The following is a 15,713-nucleotide window of genomic DNA, read 5'->3' as shown; positions in this document are numbered from 1 at the left end:
GGCTGCCCAGACAGGCTGTGCAGTCTCCAACCTTGGAGATTTCCAAGACTAGTCTGGGCAATGCCCTGAGCAACCTGCTCTGACCTCAAGCTGACCACACTTTTCACAGGAGGCTGTACTAGATGACTTCCTGAGGTCTTTCTGACCTGCATTATGATGACCCTTAGCATCAAAATACCCCATGAACAACAAGGCATTTATTTGAAGTATATTTTAATAGTGTCCCCTTTGTCATCTAAGCAGCAGCAAATTACCTAAGCATCTACTTCACATAATGGTCTCCCTCTGGCAAACACCCTCTGAAGTCAACAAACAGTAAGACAGGAATTTCCTAGAGAGATTCAGAGAAGGAGCCTAACCTGCATATTTTGGATTGCTTTCTGGAAGCATCTCTGCCTCTCCACCGAAATGGAACAACTAAGGAGATGGAGTTTCCCTGCATACCCTTCTTATTTATAAAGGGAGACTGCATTAAGCTTTGTTTCTAAGGTTACCTTGTGAATGAAGAGTCAGCACTTCCTCAGTGGTCTGTGCTCCCAAACAGGCACCAATTCCTTCCAGAGGTAAGAAACTGCCCTCCCAAACTCATTCTGACAGTATTGCACATTGATCTTGAAGCTCCATACTTTAACCAGTTTTTCCAGAATAAGAACCAAATTGTCTTTGTCTTAAAGATAAATCCAAAAGCACACAAATAATGCTGGTTTACAGACAAGGTCTAGCAATCAGATGATTTCTCAGGAAATCAATCAACTCTTCTTGTTTCAGACCCCTGGTTTGGGTGGTCATTTCAGCAAACTCTGCTCTCAGGAAGGTGACAGGACTCAAGTGCAGGTCTGCACAATGATTACATGTTTCCACAGGGACATTTGGACAGACAAGATCCTGACTCAGAAAAGGTCACATCCAGCTTTTGATTCTTTTTCCCTGTTGCAGCAACAGCAATTCGTATCTCTTCATTTAAATTTGGCCATGGAATCTTCACAGTTCTGCTGAGCTGGCTGGTAATTGCTGGTGCCTCCTGAAAGGCTTTTCATCCAACACATAGCGATGTTGTCCTGACTCTCAGGTTCATTTCCTTCCACATGTTAAGTATGGATTTCTTCAGTCAGGTTTTCCATTTTCCTCCCATCTTCCCATCTCTACTCAGCTGTTCCTGGATGAACGCCCCCCCTTTAAAACAGAGGTAGGGGTTCCTCTGGTTTGCTTTTTTCCCCTCCCCATGGCAACTCCAGGGGAGACCCAGCAATTTCCACCAGCAAAGCTGGTAGTTTCTTTTCTAAGTTACCCTCTTCCACTGGTGAACTGGCAAAGCTTCTCTCGCAGGAAAAGTAATTACTATTTTGCTACAGCATAATAAAAGATTGAGAGAGAATGCAGGAAATAAATTGTATTTTATTAACTGTCACAGTTCCCCCTGAAAAGCAACAAATCCGGCCACTGGAACAGAATCTGTCAGCTTTGATGCTCAAGACCATACTGTTCTAAAGACAAAAGATTAAAATCTTTACACAATGAGAAAAAGCTTTCTAAATCCTGAGATGAATGAGGTGTGGGATTAAAGCCCTTGGTTCCCGAGCACGGAGAACACTCAGTTGTGACTCTAAATAGACACAACAAAGCAAAGTTTGTAAGCACAGCCCAGGAAGGACATCCTGGGGAAACACAACAATTTCCCCCCATTTCCAGTTTTCATGAGGGCTTGTGCTTTTTGGGACTGTTCTGAAACTACTCCTTGCTATCAGCCTTGTGGTTAATAGAAATGTTTTTTAGGGTTTTTCAAGCATTCATAAAATTTACTTTACATAAAATATTGCTTTGTGCAGATCTACACTGAAGAGGTCCCTACAGGGAGCTGTGGTGACATCACTGACATACTAGCATGTCAATGAAATGAAACTCAATGAGCTCCTGAAACAAGTTATCATTTCAAACCATGAGCACTGTGAAATTAAAGCTGAAACAAACAGGCAGTTGTTCCAATACCAGGAACTAAGGAAGACTGGCTTGCTGCAGATGTGTCCTTCCACCTGACACAATTGCCAGGCAGGAGACAGAGGTGCTGTGCTCAGTTTGGGGCTGTGCACTGAACAAATGGCCAGCAAGCTGCCATGAAAGTCAACAAATCCCGTGTTGTGCTAGCCTTTCCTCAGTCAGGGCACTCATCTGGGGCTTTGCACTGACAACAGCACAGCAGTTTTCACGGAACCTTTAACAGCCAAATGGGAACTGCTTTCATATCTAATTACACTGGCCAACAGATAAAATCCATCAGGGAGGACCGCTTAAGGCAGGCCAGGATGCTCTGAGGGTACATGTTTCACTTCCTTGGGATGCCAGCTACAAAGGCCAGCTGGCGTTTCCACTGAACAGGTACATCGAGAAGCAAAGATGACAAATATCTAATTTTCATTTAAGTAATTCAGGATAAATTTAGAGGGCTTTCCAGGAGGTCTAGGTGTCTGAAGTCATAATCTGATCTGACTGGCAAACAAGTCTATTCAGGCTAGACCATAGAAAGAATCACCAGAAAGTTTATCAACCACTTGGAGAGAAGCCCTACATTTTAACCTTTTTAGTAAAAAATGAAAATACAAGCACACTCACTCATTTTTTCACCTCAGATTTTACAAGGAAGCAGCAAACATGCATGCAGGTTTTGTTTTGCCACTAGAATGTGCTGACACTTACCTTTCTAAACACCAGAGTGGCAGCAAAACAGAGGATGAGTGTAACATCAAATGTCACAACTGTTCACTAAACAATGCATGTGCAAGCCCTAAAAATTCTGCTGAAAATCTGGAATCTAGTTTTAAATTCTACCTTTGGCAAAACAAGTTTTCAAGGCTTAATAAACTTTCAGAACAGAAGGGGAAAAAAACCCACCTATTTTTGCTGTAGAGAAAACAAAACAGTCTGACAGAATTTACAAAAAGCAGATTATATGCTGCATGGTACACCTTAGGAGAAAGGCAAACAGATATATTTGTTGTGGCAGAGAGAAAGGTCATTGTGATCCCATTCTCTGATGTGTCCAGTTTCCCTTTTATAGCTGTCTACTTGGCAGATACACGAGGCAAGTGTGATGAAGCAGCAGAACACACGTACTGTAAACTAAGAGCATCAGGCAAGTTACTTGTCTCAACCCCCCAAAACTACCAAAGGCCACTTCAGCTTTCTCATGCAATCTGTTCGCCAGCATATCTACACTTTATATTCCAAAAACAGACTATTACAGACAAACTCAGAGCAGCAGAAAACAAAACAAGATGGTAGGAAGATACACAGCTCATTATTTTTGATAGCTGAAGAACATGACTAAACAAAAAACTCTCCTCTTCAAGAAAGAGGAGAGCAAGAAGCTGCATTCTCCAGGCCAAACCACACTGGAGCTCTGGCTCGTGCAGCTGAAGGGCACTGAGGGGGATCACGCAGGCTAAGTTTAGCCCTGTAAGGCCAATGACCCCAGGTATCCTCTGCAGCCAGGGACTGGGATACCTGAGGGTGACCGAGCACAAGGGCCTTGCAGAGCTGCTCTCAATTAACCTACCACATTACTCTTGTTAACCAGTAGCATTGATTTTAGCTTAATTTCTCCGAATTATATTAAATTTGTACCTTAAGTGAAGCTAGTGGATGTTCTGGACCAAGTAAACTCCAATGAAAGGAAGCCAAATCTTCATCAGGTAGAATATGATTACCTGGAACATAACACAGAATTCATTTAAGTACACTGTAAAACGTTACACACTATTTCTACATACAGCAAACAAATCTGCAATCAGCCCTCAACTCCCGATCAAGAGGATTAACAGATTAAACTTGCAGATAGCTTTTTGTCACTCCAGAAAAACCTAATTAGCACGCTGCTGCTGCAGCAACAGCCACTTTATGTGTGTGAGGAGCACTCTTCCATGAAACCAGCTCCCCTGCAGCAGCAACGGAGCCAGGCACAACATGGGACCCACCTCAAGCCAGTGTGTCCTATTAGGGAATCCTCAAGAGATTTCACAATGCAGGTGCAACAGTGTAAGAACACATTCTGTTGCTCCCTGACACATGCTGGTAAGCCCCTTCTGCATCCCAGCACGTGCCATTACTGATCCACATGGGAGCTGCCTCTGGAATCTGCACTCTGCTCCACTGTGCAGCACGGGTCAAGCAGCAAGGCACCAGCCAGATTAATCTAACCCTCAGGAACGCCAGCAGCTCCAATGACACTTAGCAGGTTCCCAGTTCCTGAAGTTTCTTTTGCTGATCTGACCGGGTCAGACGAGACCTTGGGCTGGCAGCAGGGAAGGAATTGGGAAATTATTTTGTTGTTTCCATGGACAGAGACAGAGACTGTATTTACCACACTGTTCATACCTAATGGAAGATCACCTACACTGTTTTTTTTTTCCCCCAAAGCACATCACACTCAAAAAAAAATTCTTACTAGGAAACATTTCAAACATTTCTATTAATCAAAGACACAACTTTGTGTTGATTGACAATCAACCTCTGATGGAGTTCAATGGCTGTGGATCCAAACTGTACAAAGAGCTAAACAGAATGTCTTAACACAATTCTGGCGGAAAACTTCAGGATATATTCAATACCCGGTTTTATAGAGCAGCAGCTTATTAGTGAATGCACTGTTCATAAAGAACATGACAAGATTCTCTGAATATTAGAACAATTGTTTTCTTTCTTGATATTTTTCTTGTAAAATCATCTAGTTTTCTCTTAATGCTCTTTAACCTGTGAAAGCCAGGAAAGCTGTCCCCTGCCTGGACAAGCAGATGCCTTCTCAGAGTGGAAAGTCTGTGTTCAATCAATACTTCACCCCTACCAAGATCTCCAGCAAGGAGATGTTATCATCTAAACTTTAATCTCACATCAGAAAGATTCAACAAGTTTGCATATAACAGCCACACTCACTAATCTGATCAAGGTAAGATTAGATAGTCTTTCTAACACAGGTCTGCAAAAATCTACTGTGGCCACAGCAGCACAGTTCTGTGATAACTGACAATCGCTCCTGCAGATGCTACCTTTTAAAATAGTCAGGCCTTCTCTCCCGTCCACCAAAACCTCAATTTTGTTTGGTCTCCATCTGTCATTGCAGTTAACTCCATCCCCCAGAACACACATAAGGCAGTGTTCCATCAATTCTCACCATGTACACTGAAGTGCAGCAGTATCTTTTGTGGTCCAATTAAGAAGTGATGCCTGTACTTACCTTACGTAGTTCTACAATTTTACTGAGGAGCAAAACAGGATTCCATAACTAAACATGTTACAGAGTGCTGTCACAGTGGGAAAGAGATCAGTGTTACATAAGCAACCTCTATTTCTTGACCTGGCTGAACAACCTCAACATATATTGATTTTTCCCATTTTAATGGCTTATTTTAGTGTATGCTTTAAGGTTTTTTTTTTTAAGCAATTAGATACTAATTGAAGCCACTGTCCTTTCTAAAGACTTCACTGAATTAGAGCCCTATATCTTACACTGGGTTTGTTTTTCTACTTGCTGAAGCTTGGGCTGCTTTTCTTTTTTAAAATTATTCTGAGGTATTTGAGTCAAAAGTTACAAAATAACCCAAATCAACTCCCTGTTTACACCAGCAGCAATTTTACACCAACAGAAATTTTTAAGGGCACGCAGTATCCAGGCCACATGCCAAGGATACCCTTTGTATTATAATGCTACAACTATAAACTCCTTCTGGATGAAAAGCTGTAAGAAGGAAAAAAACTGTAAACCAAGCCAACCAACCACAGTGCACACAGAACCTCATATAAAAGCAATCTTTAGAAGTTTGCCTCATTGATACAGTCAAAAAAATATTTTGTAAGAATAGTTCAATGGAGACTTTATCCCTGAACAGAACTCGATCCCAAATCACTTGCCATTGAGAACAACTTTTTAACTGCCCAGTTTAGTGTCATTCCTCAGGCTTCTCCAACTGCTTAATGTGAGACTGAAACTTTGAGGATGATTTTACTCTTTCAGCATACCCCAAACTGATTATTGGAGTTAATGACAGGAAAGAATCTGAATACAAAGAAACTTTAGTTTCCCAGATACAGGAAAATACATCTGCAGCCCTACAGTTGAATATGGATATCACAGCTATTGTGATAGTTTGGGCCTTCTGGAATTGCAAACATTAAACCAGCAGCTTAACTGTAATTATTTCAGAATACATTATTTTATTCCTACACAAAGTACTAGCATGGGGAGTTACACTGCTGTACTCAGAAAAAATTCATGTGCCTTCCCATGTCATCAAATGCTCACTCATTCCTTCCCATTGTGCTTTTCTTTACTTAATAGGATCAAAAAAGACCCGAAGGGGCCACAGGAGCAAGGGCAGAATAAGCTGTGAAGCCAGACAAGCCCTTAGATATTCAACAAAAATATAAAAATTCAGATTAGAAAATGAGCCACCCTAATTTAAACACATTCCATGCTGCACACAACTATATGCATATAGGCACTTAGTATTCCATTTAACAAAAAAAAAAAAGTTACTATTTACCAAGGTTGCAAAAGTTAAAACATGTTGCCAGTACTTTAAGGCAAACTGTATCAGTTTGTTGTCAGCTCATATAATCACTTTCTATTCCAAATACCTAGGGTTCCTAAAATTCACTCATACAAAAATATGACAAAAGCCCCAAGCACAAGAAGATCTCCGGAGTCTCTTCTATTCTAACCCTGACTTCTGTGAACTTTATTCTGCTTACTCCTACTGAATACACACACCCCCAAGAAATGCAAAGGAATACTCAGAATTAAACTTGTAGCTGACCTGGGGGTCTTTAACCTTTGTACCAATTTGAGGGGGAGGGGGGAAAGCCATCAAATCTCTCTAGAATAATCATGTGAAATTACCTCCAATTTTTTTCTCTTAAGAACACGCTGAAAAATATTTGGTCATGAAAGACAGGAAGAGAAAAATAACCAACAGCTTCTTGCATAAAACTGCAAAGCCTTCAGAGACTTTATCAGAACTTTTCTCACCTACTGTTCGATATAAGCAAGCAAAGTCTCAGCAGGCCATGCAGCTGGAATTGTGTGGCAACTTAAAGCCACACTTCTCATGAAGTCCATAAAGTGTATCTGCAACTGGGAAACTGCTTTTCCAGCAGTAATTCTTATTCACTGAACTGGCATGCCCCAACTTATTTATAGACTCCAAAACAAAGCCAAGCAATAGTAGTCTGTCATGCAATTCCTGCAATGGCAGCTCAGCCAACCCTCTGCCTTCCCTCCCTACACCTGCACAGGCAGGAAAAACACACACTGACAAAAAGCAACTCCAGCTAGTCAAATACTTGTGGCTTTCTACTGCAAGAGCCATTGGTTCTTTCCTTCTTAACGTGGAAGGTGCCTTCCTGGACTGGGAGCAATATTAAAGATCGCTAAAATATTAGCATTTAAAACAGTAACACAAAATCTCTCTCATTCAGAGCTTTCAAAGAAGTTTTATTCCTCTATCAGGTACCCACAACTGACACAAAGTGAGTGAGAAACTAAAATGAAAATCCAGTTTACTTAATTTGTTTGCACAGCATGACAAGATCAAGAACATGGCTGCTCCCAAAAAGCAGCTAGAATGCTGTTCAATGAATCTTATTCATTGGAGTCAACTTTGTCAGTAATTCACTCTTCTGTCTGAGAGTATGATAGTTATTCACTATCACTGCTATGGAAATAGAGTGTGTTAAAAGTGTCCCATTTAAGCAGGAATGTGAAACTGAAGACATTCCCTCCTATGCTGCTGAGTATGAGAAGCTCATGAACATGAAAAGCTAGAGTGCTAAGAAAGTATACAGACAAAACCAATGGAATGGTACAATGCTGGTCACTTGTGTTTTCAGAAATGCTGAGTTTCACTCAATTATACAGTTCAATATATTTCTGTTGCAGCTGACGTGCTGCCATATTTATCCAACACTCATTTCAGAGGGCAGAAAAAAGCCCCAGCAAACCTAGCACTTTCACTCCATAGGTGTTATTTTTAGGCAGAATTCAGGATAAAAGCATACTTCCAGTCTGGAAAGTTTACCACTGAAACTAGACCTCATACTATACAGGACCCAAACTAGAACCACAACTGTCCTGATTCCCCCAACCCACAGAGAACATTCTGGCTAAGCAGAGCTCTGCCGAATCCCTGCTTTCAGCTCTTCTTTCTAGACAGCCACAATTTGCATTGCTCGAAGGTTTCTACAAACTGGGCATGTCTGACCTCAAACACACATCCAGTCCACCTCACACAGCAGGAATGTCTGGAACAAAGGGATGCCTTTCCCCAGGTGCTTTGTCAAATTACACACACATTATTTTAAAACAGTTAATAGAAACTGAAATTGTAAGGCTGACTGGCAGCATCTTGACTTACCTAAAAGAGCAGCAAAAATAGGAAAGCGATTTGGATTCAGGTCCAGTTGCTTGGCAACTTCATGCATTAGGTATTGGCTTGTTGTGAGGCTTTTCCCATTCCGGCTCAGTTTTAGGGCATGGGCACTGAAATAGTAAGGGATGTTGCACAATGCATAATCGGAGTCATATGCAACCAAACCATGGAAACCTTTTTCTCTGCAGAAAGCAATTACTTCTTGATGATGATCCTCAATGCTCTGTGCAACCTATAGTGGAAGACAGAGCAATTAGCTCCACTGTAAATGGCAGCACTGATTTATCACAACTATTATGATATAGTGGGTCTTTCTGAAACTATACACGTGCATTTAAAACACTTGAGATATTTTTTAAGTAATTAAAAAACTCCAGTGACGCAGCACATGCGGACAGGACGCAAGGAGCACTCGGGAGCACAGCACACGCTTCTGGAAGGCCGCACGCTGTAGCAGCATTCTGTACGAGTGAACTAATCTGAAAAAACTGTTTATTACCAGAAACACTTGAACTCTGAAGATGTTACTGTTCCAGTGTCTGCACCAGCTCATGGGGAGAGCCCTGAGGCTGTGGGTACTCCAGCAGTTCAGCACACCAAGATGCCCCCCATGATCAAGCAAACCCATGATACAAAGTTTTTTGGGCCACTTTTAAATGGGCCAAACACAACCCCAGATGAACAGAGATAACTTTGTTGACCTTTCAAATGCAAACCTTGCTGTATTTAAGCCAACTTTTTTCCCCTTTCCACCTTCAGCCTATCCCTTCATGCACAGCTGTATCCGATGGTGCAAACTGCTTTGAGTTTATAGCCCAAACTTCACCTCTCCACTCCTGTTGCCTAGCAAAGCACATATTTTAGGCTACAGAAATCAGATGACTTGAACAGACATGTGCAGGGAGACATGGGCCAATTCCTAATGTTGGAAATATAAAAGGAACCCTTTCTAATCAAGAAGCTTGTACTGAAACTGAAAGTCCCATGATAACAGGTCAGTACCTACAGTTCTGCATTCCAACACACCTTCAGGAACTGCTACAACTACAGTGTGCATAGGAGCACACTCAACTACAGCCAGCCAAGGGCTTTGGATCCCTAGTGCTTCTACCATCCACATGCATAATATACATTCAGTGCTTCAGAAATCCCCTTGGAAGTTGGGTGTTGGTATAACCCACCCTCACAGAGTATTCCATTTTAACAACAATGTAGATAGCAAGCTACCCCAAAATAGACTAGTACAAAACTATTAGCTTCAGTCTCCACAGCACACATGAATAAACACAGCCTTAGTGCCAGCAAGGCTATTTATTTCCTCTGCAGAACAGAAGAGGAGGTCCCAAACTCCACAGCCTGTTCCAGCAGCCCCTGCAGTCACCCACAGCCAGTTTACAGTGACCCTTTCTCTTCTACTCATGTCTTGCACTTGCTGAACCTGATGCTGAACTACAGTATTCCAGAGAGGTATGTCAAATTTTACTTCTCCCGTGCACCTTCGCAAGATGTTCCCTTTCAAGCCAAATCCTGAGCAGCAGAACAACCAGCACCTCACCTGTTCCTGCAACCAAACACCAGTTCACTAAGCTCTCCCTGCTCCTAATCCTACCACCCTGCCTGTCTTCAGAAAATGTTACTTCTTCAGAAACTTCCTTGATGGACTGTTTTTGACATTTACTTTGTTCATGAGAAGAACACACATACTCATTTTTCTCACAATGATGCTGTCCTCTAGCATAATGTGTGGGAGAAACCATAAACATTTTTGGAAAAATTTAAAGACATCAGACTTACACAGCTCCTAACTAAAGGAAGGCAAACTTAGGCTTCACCCCACCCCCACCCACCAGTCTTCACAGGTCTTAAATTAGAAAAATCCCTCCAATGTTTTTTAATTAAGGGTAGATATATTTAAATTATGTCCATATATCTAAACCCAACCTCTCTGCATGCACAACAAGCAGCTCTGATCTATAAAAAACCAAGTGAGAACTCCTTCTGCAGCACTAGGTGTGACATGGGTGTGCAGATAACGCAAGAGGAAGCTCGGTGTGCAGCTCCTCTGATTTCCTATGAGCTATTTCCTCTACCTCCACAGCCTCCAGTTCCCTCCCCATTTTATAGAGCTCTCTAACCCAGCACGAAGCTGCTGCGTGTTCAGGGAATACTAGAATCCATGTTCAAATAACTCAACCATCACAGGGAAAAGAGCTGTATTTACCAAAGTACAGTTAACCCACAATGTAAAACTCTAACAAGATGAGAGAGCCAGAGAAATATCTCATGGCTCTCACAAATGCAGAGGTACCCAGGAACATGCAGGCTTCAAAACGAACCCAGGGAGAGGGGACGTGGTAGAAATCACAGCCAGGAGTTTGGAATATTTTCAAGCCTAAATCTTGTGTAAACATTAATGGTGCTGGCTCAGAAAGAGAGAATCCTGCCTGAATAAATACACACGAGCACCTTTACATAGTGAGAACAAAATAGTCTCCCCAAAGTATTAGAGTTGTTAAGACTCCACTGCCTAAATATTTAAACTATAGCAAACCTACTTCGCATAAAATTTTCTTTTAAGAATTATTCCCCCCAAACTGAAAAACATCAGGTCACAACAAAACTAAGAACCCGCAGGATAGTTGTTATAACCTGGAGGAACCTGTTATTTTTATGTCTTGCTGAAACCATCTGTGAGTGATTTATAATTGTTCTGGATAGAAGACATTACTCTTTTTCTCCTCTCTAATTACCAAAATAGATTAAATTCATAGCCAGTTCCTAGCTTCACACAGAAACCTACTCCAGACTCAAATGTTCCTAAAAATATGAAAATCAGTTTCATATTTAAAGTCAATCAGTATTCTCAAACCCAACTTCTCCAAACAAAGTGAGAAAACACTACAATTTAACAACTGTCTTATGCATATGTAAATTTTAAAAATCACCTATACATGTAAATAAAAATCACACCTTCAAGACGCATTTCCTCAGTGCCCATCAGGAGGGCTACACCAAAGTGAGAGTGAGAACAAAACTAAAGGAAGATTTAGAGAAAAAAAGATATATATTTAACAAAACAGATTTAGAAAGAATGAATTGTGTAAGAGAAAATGAAAACCAGAGAAGGAAAGTGCTTTAAGCTCAGGAGTATCTTTGACGTGTATTATGCATGCGACCACTATAACCATGAAATATCCTTGTTAACCTGAAAATGAACACATTAAAACTAGATTTATCCACAGAGTTTCTTGACAGCTGAAAAAAATGAGGCATCAAACAGAAATTGCTGGTATCCTTCCCATCCCCAGGACAGCTGAGCAGTGCAGAGAACCAGTGCAGTTTGGACACCTATGGTGGTGGTGGCTCCGTGGTGTGGACAGCAACAACCTCTCCCCCCACAGCCCTCAGTATCTGGTAATGAGCTGCCAGCTCCCAGGGCTAACCTGACAAAGACAAATAAATATACACCTCCCAAACGTTCTCCAGCAAAACGGGGAGGATGTTGTGTTTACTGAGATTTTGCAAGTTTGGGGTACTTTTCAATGACAGAAAAGGGACTCAGTATGAGTGTGCTCACACTCCTATAACTGCTTCCAGAGATTAGGAATAAGGCCTGTCACCAAGAAACCATAAAGGAGCTAATGCTGCAGATGCACTGGAAAGTAAACAAAATGCTACAGGTGGTATTGCTGTCAAATGCAGTAACTTCGTTCAGATGTAATGTACCTGAGTCAGGTCTGAGACAGAAAATGTTTAACAAACTAACAGCCAGTTAAACATGCTACAAAACTATTGCAAGCACCAAATTCCCACTGATATCAAAACAGCTGGCTTCCTGTTGGGTACTATGCATTTCCATGTTGCATTAAACCAAGTCTCTACTTTAATACATTAAAAGAAAAACAACATTCTTATTTTACCCCATTCATTGCTTTCACTAATGATCTCCAAGTCTCAGTAACAAATAAGGAAGATTTATAATGCACCCACAAACAGGTCAAGGTAAGGACCTTCACTGCATGGGCCCTAAAACTTTTTGCTGAAAGAACAAAACTATTTCCTAGCTACAAAAGGTCCCCAAAAGTTCAAATGATAGGATGTTTTTGCTATCATGCAAATTCCCACTATCCAAAAAACATAACACCATTTGGCTTCCACACTGACCAGGCAAACACACGACTGCAGCACACGCGGCCATAACCTCCTCACTTTAACCAAGGCCAAGCCCAAGGCATCGCGTTTGGCGGAGCTGAACATGCCCTGCAAGAACGAGCTTCGCCTCCGCTTCCAGTTCATTCCACACGTGCTTTGCCCGGCGCAGCGGCCCCGGCCTGGTGACCCAATCCCCGCCACAGCCGGGGCCACCGCAGGGTGGGACTTCCACTGCCGAGCAGGCTGAACTCAGGATGGCTGCACTCCAGCTCGGTGTTCCTCCACTGATGGGCCTGGCCCAGCAAACAGGGAGCTAAGAGGGAGCAACAGTGATTCCCGCCCTGTTGGCAGAACTAGGAGAAACTTCACCCAAAGTCACCTTTGGGGTGAGCTCTTCGGAGAGAGGCATCTGTACCCCAGGGCTGCATCTGTGCCCCAGCCAGAACGTTGCTAATCCACCGAAAGGCCAAATAACATTAAGCTGCTGCTAGTGATCGAGCAATTCCGAAGGTTACATAATATTTTTCTACACACAAAAGTAATTTAAGATAATAAAGCCTACGAGTATGTGCTTCCCTCCTGCTGCTCTTCCCTCCCCAGCGGGAAGGTGAGCAGGCAACTCCTAAAACTGCAGCTTCATCCCCGGGCTTGTTTTTCCAGCGTCTTGTGTTTCAATATACACAATCGCTCAGCTGAAGAGAAACCATCGTAAATCAGGAAAGCCGTGGGCAGAGATGCGACGTGGTCATATCCTGCAACCTTTGAAATCGTGGCCTTCGAGCACAAGATGGCCATGGAGCCCAGCTCCGACATGAAGGGCTGTTTGTGGGGCCGGAAAACTGAGGTTGCCCCTTAAAATAAGGAGTTTAAAAGAAGGACTGTCAGCTTGGCACTGCTGATTGCACAAACCAGAAGTGTTGCTGTTATGGAGTGAGGAGCCACTTATTCTACAACTGGTTTTAAAAGCTTCTTGATTCTGAGAAAACGCTGACCAAAACACGAAAACCTCCATAAAGCCAAAAGTGGCACCCCTGTGTTTTTTGCAGCGAGCCATTTCCCCTCCAGCCCAAGTTTAAACACCTCGCCTGAGCCGGGAACTTGTTGCAGATCCATCCTGCGCGAGAACTAAACTGATTAATTATTTTTTCCTCCCCTCAATAATTAATTACAGAGATGCTTTTTGCCCACCCGCTCTCCCCTGCGGTACCACAGCCCACAAGGCAAGAAGGGACATTTTGAGTCAACGGAGCGAAAGAACATGGAGGCAGAAGCCGCCCTGCTGCCGGGCCGGGCCATGGGCGCTGCCGGTCGCCCCGCCAAGGCCTCCCGGCCTCCGGCCTTTGGCGGGGCGGCGGGGAGCGTCATGTAAATAAGCCAAAATCCCCCCGGGATTGAGGCCGCCAAAAGTTGTGCCGCCCCCGCGGGTCTGGGCGACATTTTGAGGCGCTGAGAGGAGCGGCTGAGGGTGCCCTCCCTCCCCCCGCGGGCAGCCCCCGCTGCCATCTTGGAGCCGGCAGGGAGCGGCGGGGAGGGGGCGCCGGGACCCCCGGGCGGGGGGGACCCCGGGCTCCTCCTCACCTTGATGTGGAAGCGGATGAGGGCCAGGCGGATGCAGTGCGCCATGCAGACGGGCGGCAGGAACCAGACCTTGGGCGGCGGGGTGCCCTTGTTCTGGACGTGGCTGACGATCTGCTGCGCCGTCTGGCGCTCGTTGCCCTGGCGCTTCACCCACTCGTGCAGCCGGGCCTTCTCCAGGGCGCCGTTGAAGAAGACGAAAAGCTCGATGTTCCCGTTGAAGCAGGCCTTGGCCAGGGCCGCCAGGTAGCCCAGCATGTGGTTCCACTGCCCGCCGCTCACCCAGTCCGTGTAGAAGCCGCCGTAGAGCCGGTGCAGGCAGTTGTCGGCGTCGATGAGGAGGCGCAGCGGGGTCTGGGGGGGCCGCTGGCGGCCCCCACCCACGAGGCTGCCCCGCGCCAGCTTCTGCAGCTCGACGGGCACCACGGCGCTGGGGCAGTGCTTCTCGATGTAGTCCTGGAATCCCTGCACTCCCATGGTGAGGACCGGGCGGCGGCGGTGGGCGGGCGAGCGGGGGCCCGTTGGCGGCGGCGGCGGCAGCAGCGAGGTCTGGGCTCGGGCCGGGCGGCGCGGCGGCGGCGGGCGGGCGGTGGGAGCGGTGGAGCCGGGTGGGAGCGCTGGCTGCCGTCGGTGGCCGATCAGGGGGGAGTTGTATGGATTAGTGGGGGGCTCATGGCTGCCGCGGCCGCCATGTGCTGCGCTCACAGAGCCATGGCTCGGGGATCCGGGCGGCTGCGGCTCCGACTGCCGGGGGGCGGGGGAGCGGCCGGGCGCGCAGGAAGCCAACCCGCCGCCGCCGCCGCCTGCGGCAGCGAGAGCGGAACGGGCGGGACTTGGCGGCGGCGCCGCTGCCACTCACACACCGCGCGGGGCCGCGGCGGGAGCGCGGGGGGAGCGGAGCGCCCTCGGCGCCGCCCGTGCCCGGAGCCCGGAGCCCCTCACGGCCCCCTGCCCTGCCCTACCCTGCGGCTCTGGCCCGGCCCGGCCCGCCCGCCGCGGCCGTTGCATAACCCGGGCATGCGCGGGAGCGCGGCGGAAGCGAGTGGCGGGGAAGGGGAGGGGGCCGGGGGCGGGGAGCGGCGGCGGGAACCGGGGCAGGGGTCTCACGGCTCGGCCCGGATCGGCCTGGCCCGGTCCTGGCCCGGTTCTGGCCCCGCGCTGCCGGGCAGCGGCGGTCCCTCAGCCCCGCGGCCGCCGTGGCGGGCCCAGCTCGGGGGAGCCGCGCCCCGGGCACCTGTTGCTCGAGGGTCTTGGGCCGTGACAGGGCAGCAGAAGCGCCCCCGCAGCGGTTCGGCTCGGGCCGGGGAGCCGCGGGGCTCCCAGCCTGCTGCCGCGCCCGGCCTGACCATAGCGCCTTCCCGTCCGCGCAGACCCGACGGGCCGTGACCGGTAAAAGTGACCGGCTGGGCTGACCTCTCCCCGCTGAGCGTTTGCTGCTGCTGGTGAAGCTTCCAGATCGTAGAATACCCCGGGCTGGAAGGGACCTACAAGGATCATCGAGTCCAACTCCTGGCCCTGCACAGACACCCCAGCAATCCCACCCTGGGCATCCCTGGCAGCGCTGTCCAAACG

General features: G+C 46.2%; 1 protein-coding gene across 3 annotated transcripts in view; it reads right to left on the bottom strand.

Moving 5' to 3' along the window:
• Positions 1–15,103, bottom strand: part of FAM120A (family with sequence similarity 120 member A) — a 49,631-nt gene extending 34,528 nt beyond the window's left edge. For all 3 annotated transcript variants that reach the window (XM_069028187.1, XM_069028189.1, XM_069028188.1), the window contains exons 1-3: positions 14,145–15,103; positions 8,400–8,646; positions 3,619–3,701 (exon numbers count right to left, since the gene is read on the bottom strand). In XM_069028187.1, the coding sequence (XP_068884288.1) occupies positions 3,619–3,701; positions 8,400–8,646; positions 14,145–14,618 (804 nt within the window). In that variant the 5' untranslated portion in view covers positions 14,619–15,103. The remainder of the gene's footprint in view (positions 1–3,618; positions 3,702–8,399; positions 8,647–14,144) is intronic.
• Between the last annotated feature and the right edge of the window lie 610 nt (positions 15,104–15,713).

This window comes from Aphelocoma coerulescens, chromosome 12 (assembly GCF_041296385.1).
Source record: "Aphelocoma coerulescens isolate FSJ_1873_10779 chromosome 12, UR_Acoe_1.0, whole genome shotgun sequence".
NCBI classification, from domain to species: Eukaryota; Metazoa; Chordata; class Aves; order Passeriformes; family Corvidae; genus Aphelocoma; species Aphelocoma coerulescens.
Note: the sequence above shows the minus strand (reverse complement) of the source record. Positions and strands in the feature narration are given on the sequence as shown.